The sequence below is a fragment of the Chrysemys picta genome, chromosome 6, assembly GCF_011386835.1.
Source record: "Chrysemys picta bellii isolate R12L10 chromosome 6, ASM1138683v2, whole genome shotgun sequence".
Classification (NCBI taxonomy): Eukaryota; Metazoa; Chordata; order Testudines; family Emydidae; genus Chrysemys; species Chrysemys picta.
Genome location: NC_088796.1, coordinates 42,213,646 through 42,239,171, shown reverse-complemented (window position 1 = coordinate 42,239,171; position 25,526 = coordinate 42,213,646). Strand labels below are relative to the sequence as shown.

Genomic DNA, 25,526 nt, shown 5'->3' with positions numbered 1-25,526 from the left:
ATCAGGATTTTTAGAGTGAAATCTCTTGCTTCTCTGAAATCAAACCAGACTAATGCTTTGTGACATGACTGGCCAACCCAAATGATTCGAACAAGTTAAGACATTTCTAGTTACATAATGGCTAAAGCCTAACCTGAGTACATTTTACAGTGATCTAATCAACTCCAGCCCCTCCCCTAATACCATTGTTATTAAAAATGACATTATGTATGAGATTTTTATAATGTAGCTTAAGCTTTTGAAACAGCCAACTTATTATATTTAAAAAAGCACTAATGAGCATGCACAGTAATTCATTTTCAGAAAGCCTGCTGTAATAGCAAAGATTCTCTTTTCATTTGCATAAGACTTACCATTTTTACACTAACCTCAAGGCAAAATTAGTGCAAGTCTATGATAGTATCAAAATAAAGGTTATTGCATTTTCAGATGGATGGGGTATTCTTTGTTTTTACCAACATATTCCTGTGTAATGTTATAGCTACGGTTTTACAACAGAGGCTGCTGCATTTCACCATGAAATGATGTCTATTTCTACAGTTTTCTCTATATCAGTTTTTTGTGTATTTTAGGATCCCTTGGAATAAAAGATACTACAACATATATAATAAACATTAGCAGCATCCATGTGGTATGGAAACTGATTTCCTATGATTAAATGATGGCCATGAAATTCTAAAATGACTACACTTAGATGTACGAATATAATGGAACTATGCTAATCCATGCATATAGGAACCGAGTACAGGTATGTGCAGTAAAGGAAGCAAATGGGAAATTGAGTTCTGCAAAGAATAAGAAGATGAAAGGAGAATAATGATGTTAAAGAATCTGTACAAAAGAAAATATGTTTCTGGAGAACTTAAAAGAGAATTTTCACAAGGGTCTGAATTGCATTTCAAATTTCTTTCAAACTTTCTTGTCAAGCAACAAAGAATAGACTTTATGATACCTAATGAATGCAAAAGAAGCCATATGTTCTTTCTTCTGGCTGAAAGATATTGATGGTCCTTTGCTCATATATCAAAAAGGCATTTCTTTGCTTCAAATAATAGAAGCTGCAGGATAAATTCCAAATCTAATCTACTGCTTCTTCTGTGCTATGTGCCATATATTCAAGCATACAAAGAAAATTCAAACTAAAACCTTACAATTTTAATATAAAAGTAGTCTATGTATTTGCAATTGCAAAAATCCATGGAAATACTAAGCTAAATAGCAATCCCATGCTTAATACAATAATTAAAAACAACACGGTGGAAGAAAATCTAATCTAATTGTGAAGTTTCAAAGAAAACTGAACAAACTTCACTGCAATGCTCCTACCATTAACTTTGAGAAAATACTAATGAGAGGCAAACATTCATATTCTATATGCTGCCAGCTACATTCACGAGGAAAATGTTAATGGACTGAGCGTACTTCTGTTTTAATCACTGGCCAAAATAAAAGTAATATTGCACACTTCTGCATCTAGGTAGGTAGGGATCTACACAGAAGATTTCATATAACTGAAAGAAGGGTGAGATAGGAAAACATTCAACTCAACTTGTCCTTGTCCTTAGCACTACAAAAATGTCAGTTAAATCAAGCTGCTCAAACCTCAGGGGACTCTTTCCCTGGTTATGCAAAGCAACCACAAGGTGCCAAGTAGCAGTAGGAGCCACAGCTTTCCACTGAATGTCACAGTTGGGAGCTGACAACAAATGCATCCTAAGAAACCCAAAGTATGTTCCCACAGCTCAGTTCTACATCAGGCAAATTCCCCTACAATGATTTTATGTTTTTAGCTTTTGATGAATATTGTAAAATTCACCCAGATAATAGTGATAATACTTTGAAAAGAAATAGGTTTACAAATGAAGTAACACACTTGTACACAAAGAAATGGTGCATTGTTGTCCAGTTTTTGCAGTGTTTTTTTTGGAGGGGGCGGGGAGAATAGGGGAAAGTACAAAAGGAAATTTGTTACCAGCAGAAAGTAGTGTAAGAGAAGTGTATTTTTGAAATAACCTAATCAGGTTTTACCCCAAAACCAGCATAGTCTGGAAACAGGCAAACTATTAACATACAGGCTGACATTTTTGTGTATTTAAAATAAAAGCAAAACAAAACAATAAAATCTTAACAAAATCTCGCTTGGTATATTTCACTGTATTGAATCCACTTGTCTACCAGATTGGCTCTGGGGCACACTATACCATCAGTCCATATGCACAACTGCCAGACAATGGATCAAGGACACAACATTGTCCTTTGTTTTTTTTAAAAAAGGTATATTTATATATTTTATGAGCTTCATGTCACAGCACAAGTCCTATTTGCTAACTTAGGCTTCAGATTTCTCTTATCAATTGATTATTTTAAGAAGATTCTTATTAATGTTTTTATGCTGAAGTCAATTTGTTTTTTATTACTAAGGTTGGTTTTTGAGATGTAAGGAGACATTACAAACTTCTAAATAAATAAATAACCTGCTGCTAATGAAAGACTAAGGATTGCTGTCTGCTGCCTCAACCTCTGCTAGAAATTAGGAGGCTATGTAATCTGAAAGGCGTATTTATCCACAATAGATGGAAGTAGGGGGTCGCTTCATTGTGGGATGCATATACACACCGACATAGGCAATTTATAACTTGCAATGTATTACAAAATGTTACTGAGTCTAAAAATCTTTATAATCCATTTATCCTTGAGTCATACCCCATAAGACCCTATGGTTCTTGTACAGGTCATTTCATTGAATAAGCCCACTATGAATTTACACTACATTGGCATCTATTTGAGTAGAGCAGCCATAATTATTTCACAGCAACTAATGTTAAACAAACATATTTGAACAATTTTTTTAACAAGAGATAATTATCTTTGCACAGTGCATGGTTCATACCTCCTGTAGCAATTTGTCTAATTTGTGCTGTAATTCAAAGAAGTATCGTGACGTGATGAGGCCCTGATGGGATTTATCCAAGCAATCTCGAGCCAGCTCAATGATCTGATGGTGGGTAAAGCTGAGCACTCCATCTGCCAGGGGAAGAACGTTATCAGGAGAATGGTTGGTGATAATATCCTGAAGCCGTTCTTCCATCTGAGCTGTGGCCTATAAAAAAAATATATTGATAGATTTAATCAGTATTTTCTGAAACTCTATAACCACTCCAAAACAATATTTTATTGGTTAAATAAATTTCTGAATAGCTTAAAAATTTCTTCTAACACTACATATGAAAATGGGTGATCATGAAAGTGAACAACCAATAAACACTGATTTGCCAGGCTAGAGAATGGGCAAACACACTCCATTTCCCCACATTATTCTACTAATGCTGACCAGCAATTCCCCTCCTGTTATTCTACTCTGTGCCTCTTTAATGGGGATTGCCAGTCATGCTAAATTGTGTGGCAGTTTCTTGATGTGCACAAAATAAAAGAACACTATGACGTTAGCTTTTACTACAGAGCCAAAACAAAATAGGAACCCTGGGGAAGGGGAGGGCTACTTTTTTTTTTTTAATTAATCTTCATATACTGCAAGACATAATAGTTTTCTATCATTTATATTTGTTGTATCAAGAAAACATTATATAGAATAATGGTGAATATTTCCAGGGGAATATCCTTTTTAGAGAGTTAGTGCCAGATTTTTAAAGATATTTAGGCACCTAACTCCCACTGAAATCCATGGTACTTAGACACCTAAATACCTTTAAAAATCTGAACCTTGCTGACTAAACCATAAGGCATTAAAGTACATACAGCATTAAAGTACATAAATTCAGCTGGTATTTCTGTTGCCATGTATAACTATATCTTTTTTTCCTGCTGAACTGTAATATATAAGCAATCTTTTTAACAATACCACATACACTAGAACTTCAGAGTTATGAACACCTCAGGAATGGAAGTTGTTCATAACTCTGAAATGTTTGTAACTCTGAACAAAACGTTATGGTTGTTCTTTCAAATATTTACAACTTAACATCGACTTAATATAGTTTGAAACTTTACTATGCAGAAGAAAAATGCTGCTGTCCCTTTATTTTAGAATAGTTTATGTTTAATTCAGTACCATACTGTGTTTGCTCCTTTTTGTTGTTGTTGTTGTTGTTGTTGTCTCTGCTGCTGACTGATTGTGTACTTCTGGTTTCAAATGGAGTGTGTGGTTGACTTGTCAGTTCGTAACTCTGGTGTTCATAACTCTGAGGTTCTATCTCACTCTTATCTCACCATTCAGTTGAATGGTGCAGTTCACGCCTCAGTTACGGTTTAATCTCTTTGCAAACTCAGGCAGAAGTCTCTGAAGGAGTTAGCCTTCAAAACATGAAGTGAGTGTCTCTTTGCAACAATAACAGCTTTCCTTATTTTTTTGTTATATGAAATCAGACTCCAGAGAACCACACAGGGATCTGCCAATGCCCCCACCGATTCACCTGCCCCTTGGGTCAGTTTTGTTCTTCATCTTTGAGATGAGGCAATAGCCTTCCATTGCTTAGCATCCAATAGCCAAGCACTTCCAGCAGTTCACTGATTTTCACAATTAAAAAAAAAAACCAAAAAACCAAAAAACAACCAATAGATAGTGAACCTTCGGGAAACAAGAGAAATATCAGAAAGGGATTTGAAACATGCGTTTCTGGATCCTACACAAGCTTCTGAGTGAAGAACACATTTTCTTTTTGTTTGCAAAGTTCAAACTAATTGAATATCTAGTTACAGCAACTGTAAAACTACGAACAATTGTATGGTACCTTTCCAGACAATCATCAACGCATATTACCAGCATGATTTATTTCAAAATCAGTTCAGCAGCTTTGCTAAATGAATGTCCAGTTCTCAGCAGGGATTTTATTTTATTGTGATTTTATCTTTCTAATAAGGGTTTGGTGATGCTTTATGAAAGCCATTACTGGCTTAGATCATTAGTTCCCATAACAAAAACATCATTTATTTAAAACCTATGCTGCCTGTTAGTTTAGATACTGGGTATCTTAAATATAATTCATTACCTTTGGGAACCTTTCTTTGTAGACATGGTTCATCATAATTATTTCATGGTCACAGCAGGCGGGAGAACGTCCAGGGCTGCAAGTAAAGCAAATCATCCCTTTAAACTTGTCTCAGCATGAATTGAAAGAAGTTTTTATATTTCTATACAATCTGCTTGCATCAAAAGACACTGTAGCCTTCATTAGACAGGTATATTTGCTAACCAACTATAAAATCAGTCCCTTTCGACTATATACTGGCAGGGCCTAAAGCTGCCTTGAAGTGTTGGGCCTGTTACTGCCAACAACGCAACTTCTTTAGTTTATAGCTATATTTTAGAGTGCAGAGTGCATTTACTATGTTCATGATGCCACTTCTTCCTCAGACAAGGCACGGAAGTATATTTTTAATCTTAAATAACCAAAGCAAAACAGCTACTTATTCATAAATTCCAAGGCCAGAAATAACCATTTTGATAATCTAGTCTGACCTCCTATATGACACAGGCCATAGAACTTCCCCAAAGTAATGCCTAGAACACAGCTTTCAGAAAAAAACACTTGATCTTGATTTAAAAATTGCCAGTGATGAAGAATCCACCACAACAATTGGTAAATTGTTCCAACTGTTAATTACTCTCATTATTAAAAAATTACACCTTATTTCTACTCTGAAAATTGTCTAGCTTCAACTTCCAGCCATTGGATTGTGTTACACCTTTCTCTCCTAGATTGAAGACCCCATATTTTTTCTCTATGTAGATACTTACACAATGTAATCAAGTCACCCTTAACATTCTCTTTGTTAAGCTAAATAGACTAAGCTCCTTGACTCTATCACTACAAGGCATGTCTTCTAATCCTTTTATCATTCTCCTGGCTCTTCTCTGAACTCTCTCCAATTTATCAACATCCTTCTTGAATTGTGGGCATAAAAACTGGATGCAGTATTCCAGCACCAGTTGCCGTATTCCAGCAGCCGTGCTACACAGGTAAAATAACTTCTACACTGGTAAAATAACCTCTACACTCCTACTTGAGATTCCCCTGTTTACGCATCCTAGGATCGCATTAGCCATTTTGGCCACAGTGTTGCACTGACTAGCAGCTCATGTTCAGCTGATTATCCCTCAGGACCTGCCAAATCTTTTTCAAAGTCACTGCTTCCCAGGATAGTGTCCTCCTAGTGCAATGCTGTAAGTATGGCTTATATTCTTTGTTCCCTGATGTATACATTTAGTAAAATGCATATTGTTTGCTTGCGTCCAGTTTACCAACCAGTCCAGATTGCTTTGTATCTATGAACTGTCCTAATTTTTTGTGTCATCTGAAAATGTTTCAGTGATGATTCTACATTTTCTTCTAGATCTTTGATAAAAATGTTAAAAAGCATAGGGCCAGGAATCAATCCTTGCTCAAACACACCCGCTCAATGACAGTTTCCCGTTCACAATTATGTTTTGAGACCTTTTACTAAGCCAGATTTTAATCTCTTTAATGTATACCATGTTAATTTTACATTGCTCTTGGTGTTTAACCAAAATGTTGTGTGGTACAAAGTCAAACGCCTTACAGAAGTCTAAGTGTATTACAGGTCTGTCTCATCTTACGCTGGGGTTACGTTCCACGGTCAGCACATAAAGCGAAAACCGCATATAGTCAAAATTACATTGAGTTGAATGGTGGGCGGAATCGCCCGCACTACACGTACAGTATTAAAATTGTTATTTTTCTCTTTTTGTTTTTGCCGACTGCGTAAAACTGAAATCGCGCATGTTAAATGCGCATAAGATGCGACAGACCTGTACATCAACACTATTACCTTTATCAATCAAACTTGTAATTTCATTTAAAAAAAAAAAAGATATCAAGGTAGTTTGATAGGATCTATTTTCCATAAATCCACATTGATTGGAATTAATTATATTAACCTCTTTCATTCTTTATTAGTCAAGTCCCATATCAACCACTCATTAGGCAAACTGGCCTCAACTAAATGGGCTGGCCAATCAATGGGTGTTTGTGGCTATCTTAGCCCATTTAGGGGCTCACTGGGGATGGATATAGAACAGCAATGCAGCAGTCTGAAACTGTGATTCCTGAATTGCAAACCCCAAGAAATCAAAAATCAGAGAAAAACAATAAAATAAACCCACCAGATCTATTTCCAACTTGAAATGCAAATAAACGTGTAGCCAATACACATATACAGTGCCAAATATTTGCATTGTGCTACCTATGCTGGTAGCATTATACCCTTAAAGGAGCAGGAGATTTACAGGAAAATAGCCTGAGGTGACCAACACTTGGTACCTCATCTGATATGGAGGCAGTGATGTGGCAGGGTCTGAAGCAGTTCTCCCATATCAATTAACCCCCCTCAAATAAATTGCTTACTTGGCTGGGATGTGATCTGGCTACACAACCACTTTAGGTCTCACATAAATATGTACAGAAAGAGAAAGAGGAAGGAGTTCTTCAGCACACCAAATTTTAAAAAAATATAGTATACATGGTATTTTTAGATATTATAGCATAATAAAAAGGAGATCTTTTGGTTTGTTCAAAAGGACAAAAAATGAGGACTGAAATTTGCTTTAACATATCAAGGTGTTAGAAACTTTAACTATTACGGCCAACCCAAGCAAATTACCTATTTGCATAAATAAAACAACGTATTAAGTACTTAAGTTCAGTACACCACTTAACTAGCGCATTAACGTCTCTGAAAGCACTTTGGCTATTATTGTCTGGTGTGACCGTGCCTGTTTCATAAACTAAACTAGGAATTGTTTATTTTTCTAAACTGGAAAATAAAATGGTAGAGAGAGAAGACTGTACTGGTAGGTGAAGAATGTTTTCCATGTGTAACCTTTTAAAGAACAAAAAAACCCATCTCATCTTACTTCTCAGTAATTACTCTATTTATTCCACAGCTCTACAGATTATATAGGTAGCAACTTAATTTAGTCAGGCAAACTACACAGAATTCTAAATAAAGAATAATCGTGAAAAAACTGAGCTAAAATATATTGCACTAAAGTTATGAATTCTGACAGTTTTGCTACCTGCAACATTGATTTTAATTCTGAAGTGACTAAGTACTATTTTTTTAGTCCTACAAAAATTAGAGATATTGCCTTTTTGCATTCTCCAAATAGTACAGTATATAGTACTTTGATAGGTAAGAACTGATCTACTAATAAAGTGTATCTTGCACAGATTTCCGGAGTATGGGAAATAGGATGGGCTTGGTCTCAGGGGAGCAAGAAATTCAAATGCTCTGTAGCTAAGCATAATAAATTCTTCCCGCACCCCCCGCATAACTTTCTGACACACTTTTCTATTTCTTTTATACTAAGGACACCTAGAATATAAATAATATTTTCAATTATTCTTGCAAATATAGGCTTGAATCCTATGAACACTTGCACACAGAAGTAGAATAAAAGCCATCATCACAGTTTAAGTGGCCAGAAGTTACTAGTTTTGTTCCATTAAAATTTAAATTACAATGTCAATGAGATAATTAACCAATAAGGAGGACCTAAAGTAACAATTTATTAAATGGAGTTTGGTTCAGCCTAAGACACAATCAACACTGACTTTTAATACATTTCAGGAATCATTAAAATATCACAAATTGGTTAATGCCCCAAATTTATAGAACCATGATGCTCTAGCAGTATACTGATTCAGATTTAGCCACTATTTCCAGACAGCTGAACTCACCTGAGACTTCTGGATCGAGGGCGCATTGGTGTGGTCCTGCATCTGTTATCACTGGCAATGCTTTCAGTGGTACAGAAATGTTTAGACAAAAAATGTAGTTCATCAGGTGTTGGTTGGTATGGTAACTGGTGTAACTTCTCTTGGGAGGAACAGGATGACTGCAAAGAGCAGGACAGAACATTAGTTAATATCATAGCCAAAAGCCATTTCCAAGATTATATTCATTGTAGATACAGAGACCACTTATATTGGGAACGATAGCTATCTTTTCCTATATTCACTTAATTTGTGGAGCAAAATAAGTAAAATACAAATATTTAACTACATGTGCTAGATATATAGTAAATATAAATATAGTTCAGATTAAAATTAAAAATACAGCCACAGACATAGTGACGGTACTTAAAGTTGCTTTAATTTTGAAAGATTCTCCTGCCTTGAGAGCACTTCCCTATACTTAACATGAGAAAGAATGCTGGAAATAATAATATACATCAAAATAGAAGAAACTTTTAAAATGGAGTCTGCTAAATATTCATTATTTCCATAGTATAAGATACATATTAATGGCATGATAGTCTATGATTTACTGCCACAAAATAAAACCCGGAATTTTACATACGGCAGTAACAAATGTGTTTGGATACCCTACATTTTTTGGTGCACATCACTTGTTAAAAACATATTATTTTGATTCTAGGAAGCCATTATCAACATTTCTAATATTGTTTATCAATTATGACCTGAATTCTCTCTGAAAATATTTTACATACCATTTTTGACAAAACTTGTACATCTAAACTGAAATGTAAGAACTTCATATAGCAATGAAGACTAAATAAATAAATTCCAGGGAATATAAAAAGTAAAGATACATTGTCAAACCATCCTCTTAGTTTAGAAATACAAGATTCAAAACTCTTTCAAGATCTGAAGTTTTTCATACTTTATCATTTCTTAAGTTACAAGCAAAAGGTGCACAGTATAAACAAGAACAAATACAGATGACAGCTATGCTACACGTTCATACATGTTGCATCTAGACATGCAAAATGTTTGCATTGAACCTTGAATCTGCTCCAGTGAAATTGAATTTGAGGTTCCTATTCCTTGCCAGTTTGAGGGGAAGACGTCTATAGAGTGGCAAAACTCCATGAATGCTACTGGGACATGCTCTCTCTACTCAGCCAGCTGACATCCTTCCCTACACACTCCCTGCAGACCTTCAAGACCTGGGGATCCACAATTCCTTATTGTCTGTCTTCCCACTGCCTCCTGGGCTTACTGGCCTCTCACAAGTCTGGCTATTTCCCCCTCATCTTCTGTTTTGTAGGCCAACAGGCAGGGCTTCTGTATCCCCTCAATCCCAAGGATTTTCTGCATAGGCTCTACTAAGTTGCCATGTACAGTTAGCACTCCATGATGCTAAGCATAGTGGATAGCTATCCAACTTTCAGAACTTCCTGGTAACAATGCTAGAAGGTGAACATCCCTAATTGCTAGCATGTAGTTGCTAGGAAACTCAAAAACGTTTACTATACTTATCTGACCTAGATCTCATGGAGCACTATCCTCCTATGCATCTTCAAGCAGAACATCTGCAGGGAAGGGTAAACTCTCTCAGGGCTTGTCTACACTGGAAAATTACATCAAGTTATACTACATTAACTAGCATGATGTAACACTATGGTAGACCCTTCTACACTGAAAGTGTATGACATTGTGTTGGTCAAAAGATGTTCTAGCACAACATAATTTTCCAGTGCTGACTGTCATGCCTGCCTGCATGTGTAAAACTACTTTCTACCTTACTGAAATCAGAACCACCCTCAGAACTGTGGAGGGCAGTTACCCTGCATGGTGCTTCTCTCAAAACCAACATTTTGGAAAGAACAGCTTGCAAATTCAGAAGATCCAGGGATGGGAGCCATGGAATCCAGACATAACAAAAGTAGGAACAAGGCTACCACCCCCCCTTTCCCTATACATCACACAAGGGTTCCAGGTTCTGGTGAAGGCCATTAACTGGGATATGGCAAAGGAAATTTCCTTGAAGGTTTGAATTCAATCCCTTGCAATCCAAACTGTTAGAACAAAACTCTTAATGAACTGAATCTTGAAGGCTTTTTTTGAGTAGCTTCAAAACTACTTGAGATTTTACATATCATTTTTACATGTATTATGGTAAGCTATACAATGACCTAAATGCTGTTCACCAATACCATGGAGCAGATCCTCAGCTTGTGTCAACTGTCATACCACCAATAAGACAGAGTCCCCATCCCAAAGAGCTACCAATCTAAGAAGACAAGCAACCGGCAAAGGGTGGGGGTCATGCATTCCCTTGATTAATTTTTCATATACACCTCTACCCCAATAAAACGTGACCTGATATAACACAAATTTGGATATAACGCAGTAAAGCAGTGCTCCGGGGGGGCAGGGCTGCGTACTCCGGCGGATCAAAGCAAGTTCGATATAACGCGGTTTCACCTATAACGCGGTAAGATTTTTTTGGCTCCCAAGGACAGCGTTATATTGGGGTAGAGGTGTACTCTTCATAGTTTTTGTTGTTGTTGACAGTTTCTGATTTATCTGTTAACTGGCACAGCAAGATCCATCTTCCCAATGACATGGTACAAGGGCTTCCTGCCCTTGAAGCTAGTTTTGCAGATGCCCTCATCTCTTACTTTCCAAGCAGTTGCCTAGTTTCACCTTTCCCATAGGAACTGAAATACATGTCATTATAATACCTACTCTCAAAAACTTCCACTAAACTAGTGACTTCTTCATTCTCTTCAGTTTCATCTTAAGAAGGTTAAGAAAAAGTAATGAGATAACATGATAAGGAGCACTGCATTCATTTGGACATAAACAGGGTGCACTACAGACTTTCCACTGCCTACCTTTTCCTCTACTTGACCTTAAAAGATCACAAGTATCTTCAAAGTTTGGTACTAGCTATTATGATAGTATGTTCCAAAACTGCCCTTGCTTACACAGAAATGTTCTAGGCAGTTGATGAGAATCACAGTAATCCAGAGATGTACTTATAAAATGCTGGAAGTACAGAGTACAGTAGAAACAATGAGCCACTGCATACAAACTAGTCTCACCTCATTTCCATGAATTTGTAAAAATATACAGAGGGGTGAGGATGTCTAATAGTTGCTGTTTCAGAGCCTGACAAAGTATGTGACACAAATCAGACCAGCAGCAGTTAAAGTTTTCACTCCTTGATTCAAATCTTAAGTTCACTGTCTTTAGCTTCAATGAATAATGCAAATGAAGCATATCACTTCTGAGAACACCTCTATTTCTTAAAAATCAGCAGTTGTCTCATCCCTTGCGCAAGCTGCACCAATAGTAGGAACCAGCAGAAAAATCAACCAAACAGAAGAATGTATAAAAATACAGGGATCAATTTTTATACTGCTGGTTGATTCACCAAAATTCACACTTATTTATTAATTATTAATTTATTTACCACTAGGAGGGTGGTAAAGCACTGGAATGGGTTAATAGGGAGGTGGTGGAATCTCCTTCCTTAGAAGTTTTTAAGGTCAGACTTGACAAAGCCCTGGCTGGGATGATTTAGCTGGGAATTGGTCCTGCCTTGAGCAGGGGGTTGGACTAGATGACCTCCTGAGGTCCCTTCTAACCCTGATATTATATGATTCTATGATATGGCCTATTCATGAACTACCAAGGGACAGCTCACCATACAATCCATTATATAGTTTTAGATATTTAAGGCAATTATGGCAGTGCTAGATGTATTTCCATAAGGAATACGAAAGATAGTTAAAGTGGATTCATGCATTATTGTCTGTGTAGAACATCATCATGCAAGCGGGAAGGAGAAAACAAGAAACTGAATTAGAATTACAGTTTTTAAATTGTGTATAGTCAAGGAAAAACCTGTATATAACTTGGAAATTAAAATTCTGTTTTGATACATTCCTGGTGTTTTTCTTCATTCCAGTTTTTGAGTTTGTCTGTTTCTTATCATGGTGATAGAGTTGCTACAGCAATTACTTAGTGGCTGACAAACTCCTTTCTGTCAATATTTTCTAGTGCATTTTCATGGAGCACAGCACATCACTTTTCATCTGAATCCAAAGGGAAGTGAAAGTGGTTAGGGAATTAATCCTAAACATGACAAACTACTTGCTAAAAGCAAGACCTACACCGTGTGTGTGTGTGTGTGTGTGTGTGTGTGTGTGTGTGCGCGCGCGCGTGTGTGTGTGTAGGGGCGCAGTGTGGAGGAAAATCAGTGCTGTTGAGTTATTTTTAAGCTATGCACATTTTCTCAACTTGTTTTGAAGTCAGCAAGACAATAATAAGTTTAAAGAACACGAGTACTTGTGGCACCTTAGAGACTAACAAATTTATTAGAGCATAAACTTTCGTGGACTACAGCCCACTCCTTCGGATGCATAAGCTTAACTTTCACAAACCCTTTGTGGAAAAAACAGACTAAGAGCTGATTATTAATGTGCACCTGTCAAATGCTATCAGGGCTCAGTATGGGTAATTGAACTATTTCTCGAGAAAAGATCAACTGTGCATAAGGAAAAAGTAAAGTTACCTGAATGGTTCAAGGAGTGAGTTTAAGAAGGGGACACCAGATGTCTAATAATAATATACATGATTTTACATACACCTCTACCTCAATATAACACTGTCCTTGGGAGCCCAAAAATCTTACCGCATTATAGGTGAAACCGTGTTATATCGAACTTACTTTGATCCACCGGAGTGTGCGGCCCCGCCCCCCCGGAGCACTGCTTTACCGCATTATATCCAAATTCGTGTTATACTGGGTCACGTTATATCAGTGTAGAGGTGTACTATCTCACTAATTGGGACAAGATATGGGCATAATACAGGACTAAAGACATAAAACCATGCGCTGTCAAGCTGGGGCTAGCCAACAGAACTGCTTAGTTGCAGACTATAAGACATTGTTCTGCACCAGAATGCTCTCTACACGATAGTGAAAAACATGTGATGTGTAGAAGTGCAGACCCCCCTAACTTACGCTTCCCTCACTAGTGGAAACTCCTCAGTAGTGGAAATGAACCATTACCTATGCCATTCTGCTTTCATGCATTTCCCAATATAGCCAGAATGCATGTTGAGAAGGAAGGGCAAGGGCAAGATTAGCCTGAAATCAAACAGTCTACACTTATCAATAGTTTTAAGGCAAGATAGTGGCATAACAAGTACAAAGCTAACGATGCCAACTGTTGTATGTAGCGTACATAATAAAGTTGGCTCTATGCAAAGGGGTATTTAAATAGCCACATCTCATAATAAATATGGGGGTCTCAGTAAATCAAACATAACCTTGCACATTCTTCCACTACTGGGCATAGTTATGCATCACAAATGAAATGCCAGTACTGAAAGTGTAAATACCTTGCTTGTCAGCACATCATTTGATGCACAGCTTATCGGGGGTGACAAAAGGCACATGTCATATTTTATTTCTCATGAGGTGGCCTGTTTAAGCAAATCCTGTATGTAGTTGAAAACTATCTGTAAAATAAAGCTGGCACTTACAGAAACCGTCGAGCTGGGTGTATTTGTACCATAGCCAGAGGAGGGGAGAGAAGCCAAAGACCAGCGGCGTCCATCAGTCCTGTTGTGAAATTGAGGTTAATCCAAAAGAACACTGCAGAATCATTACACAGAAATATCTGGGAAACTATTATTCTGTAGAATTGCATTCCAGAAGGATGATACAATCAGGTTATTCACTAAAGAGTAAACTTTCACAGGGGGTCGCGATAAACAAATATTATACAATGTTAATAGTATCAATCAGATGAAATAACTCGAAAGTGAATGAGCTGATCCATAATACTGATCTCTCACTAATACACTCTGACAAAATGAAGACAGGGAATAATTATAGCTTTCAGGTTCAGCAAATGCAAATTGATGAGAAGCAAATAAAAACATGTGACCAATGCACAAACCATGATGCTATGAAATGTAGTGTATCCAACACAATCAACTAAAAGCAAATTATAATGGGAATGGTTATTTCCATTATAAAAAATGAAATCAGTACAAATTATCAGTAAGTTACTATCATTAAGTGGAAAGAACAATTAGACTAGAATTTAAACTCTTAAGAGCTATGAATACATGTGAAAAACTCACATTTTAGTTAAATTACATCTTTGGAGGAGGAAATATTTATAAGCTAGTACAATTCCTAACCCCTGCTGCTTCATGTGGCCCACATACAGACAATATGGAGCTTACACATTCAAATAGACAAATCACAAAACAACTGTTATGGTTTTTGGTTACATTTACCTGTCATTTCGGTGCCCATGACTGGAGTACAATTGTATCAAGTATGTTAAAACACAAGGAAAATAACAAAATGTATAAACATAACAAAATAGGATTTGTTTTTAATAACACAAATCAAGTATTCTGGAAAAAATATTTAAAAAAACATTTAATTTAAGATCAGGTACACTTCTGGTTTTGTGTAGGAAATGTAATTTCATAAAGTAGGGCTTCAAATCTGAAAATCTAAACATTTCCATGCTGCTTCCCCACCCTCCAAAAAAGTCTGTCTCAGAACGTCACCATTATTCATTCTGGGCGAAATTCCAAGGTGTGGCTTCCTACTCAGTGTTTACCCAATCAAACTCTAACTCAAGTCATTGGGATGGATGTGGACTGAGTAAAATGGGAGTAAGGAGCTCATGACGTAGTCCCACAGAACTATAATACAGATGATTGTGTGTATGCTCAGAGTCACACAAGTCTGTGGCAGAGTCACTGACAGCATCGATAAAACCAGGACCAGAACTCAGGAAACCCTGGCTGTCAGTCCCCCGTGTTAACTCTTGACCATGCTGCCTCATGTAAAAAGGTAAATGTTGTAGGTCTGAGTTAGTGTCACAGGGGTGATCGACACTTGCCTACGCTATCCATTTATCATTGAATTTTTTCCATTTTTACATCATCCTAATCCTATCTATTGTATGAGTTCTACCAGGATTAAATACCCAATGAATTGAATAGTACTGTAGAACTAGTGTTGCTCCACACTAAAGAAAACACCCATCAGAACAAAGGGTATGATTTGTGGAGATTTATTTGGTCCATTCATTCACAATGAACAAACACTGAACACACTGGAAAATTTTGCACATATCTCTGTCTCCATGATCTTGTTTTGTAATGTATTAACCCTCTTTTCTCTGAGGTATCGATGAGCATCTTTCCAATGAATGAACAATTCCAAAAGGAGTTTGTTCCTTTTAGCTCAGATATATAAATTAAATTTGCTTAGTATAGAAAGAAAGACAAGCTGAAAGATGTAAACAGGGGTGTGTTCTGTACATTTTGCAGCTGTGAAGCAGAAATAATTTGTTTCATCAGATTACGTGGGTTGAACATGTTTCCTCCACTAATACACAAAGACCAACTCACTTTTATTACCGTAACATGGTGCATGAATATAACCTTGAGATACATAGTGCCTTTCCCTAAGAAAATGACATACAAATACCGTATGGATCAGAAATTTTTAGGTTAATGTTTCATGTATACAATGCTATCAAGCAAACTTGCTACAAAAATTAAATACGCTGCTCTTCAAGTTCTGAAACTAGATCCTTTACTTTAATCTGCAAAATGGGAATGTCTGGAAATTACTTTCGTTTTCCTAATTCATCTCTTCTCCCCCCTCCCCACCCCCACGAATTAGTGTTAAATAAAAGATACAGTTTGAAAGGAGAAGAGAATGCAAGACGAAAAGGACTGAATCCAGGATCTGCTATATGATATTTGTAATAGGGGCTGCCATTACTGCTGAAGTAGTACAATATTATACATCCTAATAGAAAAGATGTACAAGAGCTCCAGGTAAACTGCTTGTGGTATCAGGTATCGTGAACACTGTCATTATAGAAATAAAATGGACTTTTTCTAGTATTTTAGTCTAATTACATGATAAAGCAATTAACGACAGGAACTGTTTGAGATGCTTTTTTAAATGGTGCCAAACACTGTCACGAAATCCTCATCTTAAGTAAGGTTCAATTTCTCTCATCGGTTTTTCTCATGAGCTATTTTAGGGGATTTATAAATTTATTATAAATATCTCCTCCTTCATGGAAAGATATTTTTATTTGTACACTATTTTACACTGTAAAATACTGATTCAGCTAGTTTTTAAATCACAATCAAATTAAACATGGGTGACAGCAGATGCTAGTTATATTCCTCCATAAAAATCTCAAAACACAGATTTGTATGAAACACCATCGCATGTGTCAGAAGCTAGAGTTGAGCCACACAAAGCATGTACAAATGAAGCTCTCTCCCCTGGCTTGAACTGTTTTATAAAGAGTCAAAGCCATTTTCTTACACTGGGTATAAGATTTATCCCTGTCTGACAACTGTGTATCTGAAAGTCCTAAACTGAAACAAAAGTTGCACCAAGGAGTGTTCTCTCACTGATGAATAAGGCAGTTATGTGAGTAACTGCAGTGATACTTAATGGATCACTTAAAACACAGCCATCTGATGTAATTTATTTTGTAGACACACTTCGGTCAACATATAAACTCTTTCTACCCCACCAGTCTTAGTGTTAATAAACATTATCTGAGGTAAGTGGAGGAGATTTAAAGTAATATGGAACCACGCTGGCATGAATAGGTAGTCTCCTGTGACAAGTTATCTACTCAGTTTATGGTTAATTTATTAATAATTTACATCAAAACTGTACCAACATTAATTAATTAATCCGCACAACACACCTGCAAGTCAGTAATTGTCTCAATTATACAGCTGGGGAAACTGCTTAGGTCTGTGACTGAAGCTTGCCTATGGTATCAATTTACTATTGAAATGTCTCAGTTTTTTCAAGATCTGAATCTGACTAATTGTATGAGTCCTACCAGGATTAAATGCCCAGTGAAAAGAATTTGACTGAAGATACATATTAGCAAAATTAAATTTTAAAACATACTTTAAAAAGGCACAATTGCATTGTATCAATCACTCAATGTGGTTTTGTGTTGTTTAAGGACTAATATAGTTAATATAAAAATCAAGTAATTCTTAATTACTGACATTTCCATGTATTTTACTAATCAGTCCCTCTGTGCATAGGAACATTTTCCCCACACAAACTGTACTTTATGCATAGCAAACAAACTCTTACCTTCGTGCAAAAGAAAAATGGGCTGAGGCACTGGGAGAGAAATTTCTAGGGCTGTCTTGAGGACTGCTTCCTGTCACGGGGCAAAAATAAAGGAGAAAAAGAAATCAGAAACAAAGCAAATACCTTATATTCCCAGACAGCCTAGAACCAATCTTCAGTATACAGATTAGTCTGTAAGGTTTCTGAAAGAACTGGACTCCCAATATAACATCTTAGGGCATGGCTACACTTGCAGATGTAGAGCGCTGTGAGTTAAACCCGCCTTCGTAGAGCGGAGTAGGGAAAGTGCTGCAGTCTGTCCACACTGACAGCTTCAAGCGCACCGGTGTGACCACATTTACGGCACTTGCGCATTCCTGCAGCCGATTTCACAACAATGACAAGAGTGGCCACTTGACTTAAGAGGATTATGGGACGTTTCCGGAGGCTGATCACAGCCCAGTAACACAACACCTCGTTCACACTGGCATCGCGGTGCTCCAGCAGGGGCGCAGCAAACGTTATTCCACTTGCCGCGGTGGAGTACCAGCACTGCTGTAGCTGTGGAGTTAGAGCGCTCTATGTGGCTTGCCAGTGTGGATGGGGGCTGAGTAGTGCGCCCAGGGCTCCTTTATTGCTCTGTAACTCCCAAGTGTAGCCAAGCCCTTATTTAAAGTTACATTTCAGTTAAAGAAACTAGTAATGAAGATCAAATTTAACTTCAGATAAAGCCAGTTCACTCCATTTTCAAAAGCACAAATTAATTAATTCAATTTTACAGGAATAATATTTTAGTTTGAAAGAAATACAACTTGAAGCTGGGAAACACACTATTTTTTTAAAGTAATTAAAATATTTAAAAATATTAGAAAACTCCAGAAAATTACTGCCATAAAAGTATAGTCTTTAAACATATTTTCTCTATAGTTTTTCCTCTTGCCAACTGTACTGTGTATTCCTGTAACTCTCTAAAAGCCAATAGCTACACAAAACAAATGGAACGGAAAATTATCCCCTGTCTGGTTAGACCAAAGGCCTGCTTGGAGAGGTGAAGTCCTTAAGTGATGTGCAGAAGTGATTGCGCATTGTGAACAGGACATCTCCTTTGGGGGCTTGTTACTTTCTCATATTAGACATGCTACCTGCCACTGATCAGAGAGAAAGCTCAATGGCAGGTGTTAAGGGGAAGTTCACCAGTGCTCCAGCTTGCCTTGGTCACTCAGCGTATATTATTAGACCATATGGATTGTCTAAAGGGGAAATGTAAAGGTGACACTTGGAAAAAAAAGAAGAAGTTCTTTTTAAAGTAGCATTGTCCTATGAGACATATTAAAAAAACCTTCTAAATTAAAGAATAGATTCTGATTGCACTCACTTAAAGAATAAGTAGAAGAGCAACTTATTTACTGTACTGTTGGACACTAAATGAAATCTGTGATTATAATTAGGAGTAAGGAGAGCAAGACTTCTATGTATATACTCAAAATAAACATATACAGAGGATAAATTGCTATCCAGGTTCAAAAAGAAAACCTAATCCAATAGAGGTGCTGCCTTAATGATTTCAGGAGTGCTAGATTTCTACTGAAAGTTTTCAATTAACTTAACCTTGCATATTTTATAGTGATGTCCTCAACAGATGCCATTAATTTTATGATAGACAGTATAATCATCAAGACATTTAGATGGTAAACACTAAGAAATCCATTCTTTTTCGGGAGCAGAATCAGGATGCGTTTTCAGCTACACTGAAATCATATCTTTGCATCTGTTCTTTCCTGAGCCCCAGGAGACAAGAATTCCGCTTTAGCTGGCCAGAACCCCTGACTCTTTGTCCATTTATCTATCACGGCTGAATTAAGTTTTCAACTTTCTCCCCTCCCCCAATACCACAGCTTCTTCATTACTCTTCATATACCTCTGGGGGCCTTGATAATTTCAAGGTGGCAGGGATTTTTGTTCCCTGAGGGGGAAAACATCTAAAACCAGACATTGTGGCATAGATTTTGATCTTTGTTTGGGGGCTAGCACAATTTATTCTTGTCCTGCATGAACTGCAAATACCAAATTACTGAGAGCAACAGTTCATTTAATTTAACAGCTCCTAACTGGATTCCTCTTGCTACAAGGATAGCTTATTAAATAAAGATAAGCTCTTTTTTTTTTTAATTATAAAGACATGTTGTGCAGATAAAACGTGGCCACTCATTCTAGAAATCACACCAAAAAGAGGGGAGTTGTGTCTGAGAAAACACAGTGGGCTTAGATGAATGAGAAGACAAAGAACCTGTCTTGGCATTTTACAGAGAATAGAAATAGATAATTTAAAAAATAAACATTGTAGATAAGCACCTTCTGACAGCAAAGGGTTTGAATTATCAGCACATGAAGTCATTTTATAAATCTAGACTACGGTTTCCATTGATAACTATTTAAACACCACATATTTATATTTGTTTACATTACATCTCTCAGCAGTGTACTTAATTACCCATTGGTCATTTACTCAGAGCATATTCTTAACTTTTTAATGAAAAAATAGTACTTTTTCTCCACCTTTGCTTATTTTTTTTAAAATATGACTATTGCTTTCAGGAGATGCAGAACCTCTACCTCTCTAGCATCACCAGGAGCAGCACAGAACTACCACTCATTACAGATAAAATCAGAAAGATTCAATAAATTCCCTTCATGCAGGAGGAGAGTCAAACTTGACTAATATCAATCAATTTGTAAACTGATTTCTCTGGAAAATAAATTTCAGATTTCCAAGAAACACATTACAAGTAATTCCTAAATGCCAGTTAAATCATGGGGGTTTATCTAGATATCTGAGTAACAAAATAATTCAAACAGTCAAGACAGCAAATAGGGAAGGAAAAAAACCCAGAGTGACGGGGGTGACTAGTACTGCTGCTGTGGTTTTAAGGTGTGGTATTCCAGAAAAGCAAGACAAATTAGAACTGGAGTCCTATACACGACCTTCATCCCTTACAGCATTCATCCACCCATCTGCAAGTCAATACCTGAGAGACTTTCAAATGAAAACCAGTGCCAGTTAATTCTCTGCCCATATGTGCAGTGCTTGCTTATTATTCAAATCCTGCTGTTCCCAGGGATTTGTTGGCTGTTGTATATTTTAGTCGTAGGTTATTTTATACACTTCTGAGATTACTGCTGATGTTTCTGACCTGATAAAGTAAACCCGACTGGTGACCAGGCGGTAGGTGGGTAATTAACACTATCATCCTCAGGGAGAAGTAACAGAGTGAATAGGTAATCAACATACTAAAACAATACTTTACCTAATGGCAATACACTCAGGGTGCCTCATTTTGCAGGCAGTTATGGTTAGGAAAGCTATATCCAGATTAACTAAATTGTTTGATTGTTTTGTAATTAGCTTCAAGAAATCCTGTGTCTTCACCACAGAGGGAAGAACTGCAAATCTTTCGGAAAGGCATATGTTGTACTCACTATAGATTATTAATGCATTTTTAATAGCTGTCTACTTACAAAATAAAGAGTTTCTGATGCAATGACTTTCTATTAGCACTGAGGGAATTTGAGATTAATGATAATTGCTATTATAAACTCCTGGTGGATCAGAACATTAGCCCCACTTTGAAGCCTTGTTGTCATTTGATGATCTCCTTAAACGACTCTCAGCATTTTAACACCACAGCAATATAACATAACAATAAGTCTAATATGCTTTTGTATTGGGTTTACAACCTAGCTATTCAGTCATGAAATCTTGACATAAAACAGACAAGATCCAAGGAGCCATAGAAGGTTGCAGGTCTGGCTTTTGTAATGTAACCAACTGCGCTAGTCAGTGAAACACATAGATGGGCAGCAGAATAGCTTTCAGATAGTTATCCAGGTGCGTCCCACCAAGATCTGTGCAGGGGTGAAGAGTGGATTAAACTACCCATGACACCTGCAGATGACTGTCCCCAGTTAGAGTAAGGAAAGGGTTTGCAAACGCTTAAGATCTGGTTGTCTGCTAGTGGGGGCCCTCTCTATTCAGATAAGGGAAATACTAAACATTTTACTAAATGTGTTTGTTATGGTTGGCAGCTGGCTTGCTTCTTGGATATTCCTTGCTCTCAGTCTAGATGACATTGACATCTCTTGGCAGGTTTAGCAGTGTTTGCTTGATGCCATTAGAGATTAACATTGGACAGATATGGTCTACAGAAGTATGGGAAGGTTAGAAGCCCAGGGACCAAAAAAAAAAAAAAAAAAAAAAAAAATCTATCTACAAAGCACATTTATTATTATTTTCTCTAAATTGGAACTAGGTTTCAAGATTACTGATATGTAGAGACAGGTGAAGCCTCCACTAACTGGAAATGCAGAGTTCATGCCATTCAATGTACAAATAGCATTAGAGGCAGCAGCAGTTTAATAAAAAGAAAGTAAATACAGTTAAGCATCAGATGCCATCTTTGTTGCAAAACAGAGGGTGTGGGCATACCGGGGTAGGGAGAACGTTTGCAAATTTTGACCAACTTAACTAACTCCTTTTAAAAAAGTGGTTACAATTTTAAATGGATTTAGATAGTGTTAGGACACTTGAATCAGAGTGCAATTTATCATTTAAAACTTTCCCCCCCTTTCCCATATACATTATTCCCTAAGGCATTGCAAGACTCTTTTGAAAACTGATTGCATGGCAGGATCCAGTCCTTCCTAGAGCAAAATGAGTAAAAAGTCTCTTCTGATTGCAGTTAAGGAATTGCCATTACTGTATACAAATGGCAATAGTTAAAATTGATAAACAAAATAAACTGTATTGCTTTCTTTCTGTAGATGTCACTCTTTTAAAATAACAGATTCAGAACCCTGACTTCTTATCTGTGACTTCCGGCATCTTCATACTTCACTGAAAATTAACTCATTGCTGTTTTCATTAATTCACAAACCTGATCATTTTACAACTCACTTTACAACACAGATATAAAAACTATGTTTTGCCAATATAGCACACTTAGGGTATGTATTCACGGCAGCACTTTAACGTGTCTGTGTAATCATGGCTCGTGTAGTCATACCCGCCCATGAGGGGAGTAGCTCCCAGCACTGGTGCACTGTCTACACTGCCACTTTACAGTGAAAAAACACCCCCCAAAGCGCTGCAAGTTTCAACGCTGTAAAGTGGCAGTGTAGACAAGGCCTATGTGTGCTTCACCATAAATAAGAAAACTAAGCTACACTCGTTAAAATAAAGAAGCAAAGTCCACAATTTATAAAATTGGGTGCTTGAAGTTAGGCACCTAAGCCCATATTCAGGCAACAAAATTAAAGTGACTTGATTTTCAGGGGATCTAGAAGAACACTCACAGAAAGGAATATTTCTGAAAATCAAGCCATTTGAAATTAGGTGCCTACCTTCACACCTAAATTTTCAAATTATGTTGGAAGTACATTTTGTGGTGCAATATCCTTGATTTTAAATTCCTTTGTTTGCACAAAAATTCTCAGAATTCAACTGGGTCCCCAGCCAGTTTGAATGAAGAAAGTTCTACTGGTTCGTCTCATGTTCAGTTTAGAAATGTCAAATAGTAACTTCATGAAAGTGTCTGGAAATGATAACCTCCTGTGTGATGATTTGGGGATCTGTCTGTACAACTTCTGAATTCTGGTTGGTGGGTGACATGGCGTATTACTATGAGAACTGCAGTATCATGAATGCTTTTTGTCACCACCATATCTCAAGAGCTTTTAAATATGTTTTCCTCAGACTGAGGACAATGGGAAAGTACTTAACTTTAAACAACAGTGCTTTGACCACAATACTTATGCAAAAGCAGGGCATGCAGAGAGGGGGAAGGAGAGCAGTGGAAAGTTATCAAAAGACAGAACAAAGAAAGCCAGGTGTTGGACGGGGAACACAAACTAGGGAGATGCACAGGAACAAGAAAAACTGGGCAGGAGAGAGAAGGAAAGCAAGAAAGGAGACTCCACAAGGGACCCACCCAGGCAAACAGCCCTGCCTTCCTGTTTGTCTACCTGAACCCTGATAGTCCCCCAAGGTCCCTCAAGAAACAAGCGAGCTAGCAAGGGGCATTGCAGTTAGGATTAGGGTTGGCAACTTTCTAATCACACAAAACCCACACCCCTTCTGTGCCCCTTCTCCAAGGCCCTGTCCCCACTCGTTCCATCCCCCCTCTCTCTCTCACACTTCCCCACTCTCACTAGGTTGTGGTTGGGGTGCGGGAGGGGGTATGGGCTCTGGGCTGGGGGTGTAGACTCTGGGGTGGGGCTGGGGATGAGGAGTTTGGGAGGGGACTCCGGGGTGGGGCCGGAAGTTGGGGTGCAGGGCGGGTGAGAGCTCCAGCTGGGGTTGGGGCTGGCGAGGTTTGGGGTGTAGGAGGGGGCTCTGGGCTGGGACAGGAGGTTGGGTGCGGGAGGGGGTGCAGGGTCCCGGCATCACTTACTGTCAGTCCAAGGAAGCGGCCACCAAGTTCCTGCAGCCTCTAAGGCACATGGGCAGCCAGGCGGCTCTGCCGTGGTTTCCGGCCAATGGGAGCTGCGGAGCCGGCACTCGGGGCAGTGCGTGGAGCCTCCCACTCCCTGGCCACCCCAGCGCCTAGGGACCTGGTGGCTGCTTCCAGGAGGAGCGCAGAGCCAGAGCAAGCAGACAGCCTGCCTTAGCCCCGGGCCCCCACTGCGCTGCCAACCGGACTTTTAATGGCCCGGTCGGCGGTGCCAACCAGAGCCGCCAGGGTCCTTTTCAAACGGGTGTTCTGGTCGAAAACGAGATGCCTGGCAACCCTAGTTAGGATATTTATCCTTTTCTCTGTCATCTTTGCTCTCTTGTGCTTTATAGTACGATTAAGAGCAATAATGCGTTAAACTCTGCGCAAAGTGTGTGTTATATTCTTCGCAATTACCACATGCCTCTTGAGACTGTTAAACTCTAAACCAGAAGGTTCATACCTTGGGGTGCAGTTCTGGGAGAGGATGTGTTTCTGTATGGGGGTGCGGGGGAGGGGAAGGTGAGCATTGAACCAGGGGCTAGATATCCGGACAGTGGGTTGCAGCTCTCATGGTGTAAGACACAGGATCTGCACCCCTGAGAGTGTGCCTAGGGATCCCAAGATTGGGGCAGTGGCTGGACTCTGTTCAGGCCCCAGAAGCTTGAAACACCCAGGGACCCAGTGACTGGATCCTTCACAGCAGCCCCAGTGGGTGGCTGTGAGGGGGGGCCTTGACTAGGGTCTGTGACAGCCTGAGTGCTAGTGCCATGAAAGGGTAGTACCACAGTAGCACCAATCAGCACTAGTGACATATTACCTACATAGTGTTAGAGAAAGTTTAAACGAAAAGCTATAGAAATCTCTCTGTGCTACTAGCTAGATAAGATACTATAAGCACTGGGAGAACTAAAAGTAGAAATCAACTTTCTTCATTATTCCTGACATTCACCAATCTTTACTCAGCATCACGCTGATATGCGACATCCATCCAGAGTAATAAAAAAGGGTCAATGAAAAGCTAAAACAATCTCAAGAATCTATTACGAGACATCGCAGAAGATTGTGTGTCAATGCTATACAGTATTTTATGGAATTGTACCCAAACTCCAAAATAACTGTTCTATGCAATTTGAC

At 38.1% G+C, this 25,526-nt stretch overlaps 1 protein-coding gene across 17 annotated transcripts in view; it reads right to left on the bottom strand.

The window, feature by feature from the left end:
- The window catches only part of MAST4 (microtubule associated serine/threonine kinase family member 4), a 422,044-nt gene that overhangs the window by 77,368 nt on the left and 319,150 nt on the right, over positions 1 to 25,526 (bottom strand). For 9 of the 17 annotated variants that reach the window (XM_065599050.1, XM_008170656.4, XM_065599052.1 and 6 more), the window contains 6 exons: positions 17,926 to 17,995; positions 15,051 to 15,071; positions 14,286 to 14,364; positions 8,718 to 8,875; positions 5,007 to 5,082; positions 2,891 to 3,100 (listed from right to left, as the gene is read on the bottom strand). In XM_065599050.1, coding sequence (XP_065455122.1) covers positions 2,891 to 3,100; positions 5,007 to 5,082; positions 8,718 to 8,875; positions 14,286 to 14,364; positions 15,051 to 15,071; positions 17,926 to 17,995 — 614 coding nt within the window. The remainder of the gene's footprint in view (positions 1 to 2,890; positions 3,101 to 5,006; positions 5,083 to 8,717; positions 8,876 to 14,285; positions 14,365 to 15,050; positions 15,072 to 17,925; positions 17,996 to 25,526) is intronic. The other 8 variants (XM_065599051.1, XM_008170657.4, XM_042841755.2 and 5 more) reach the window with 1 other exon arrangement.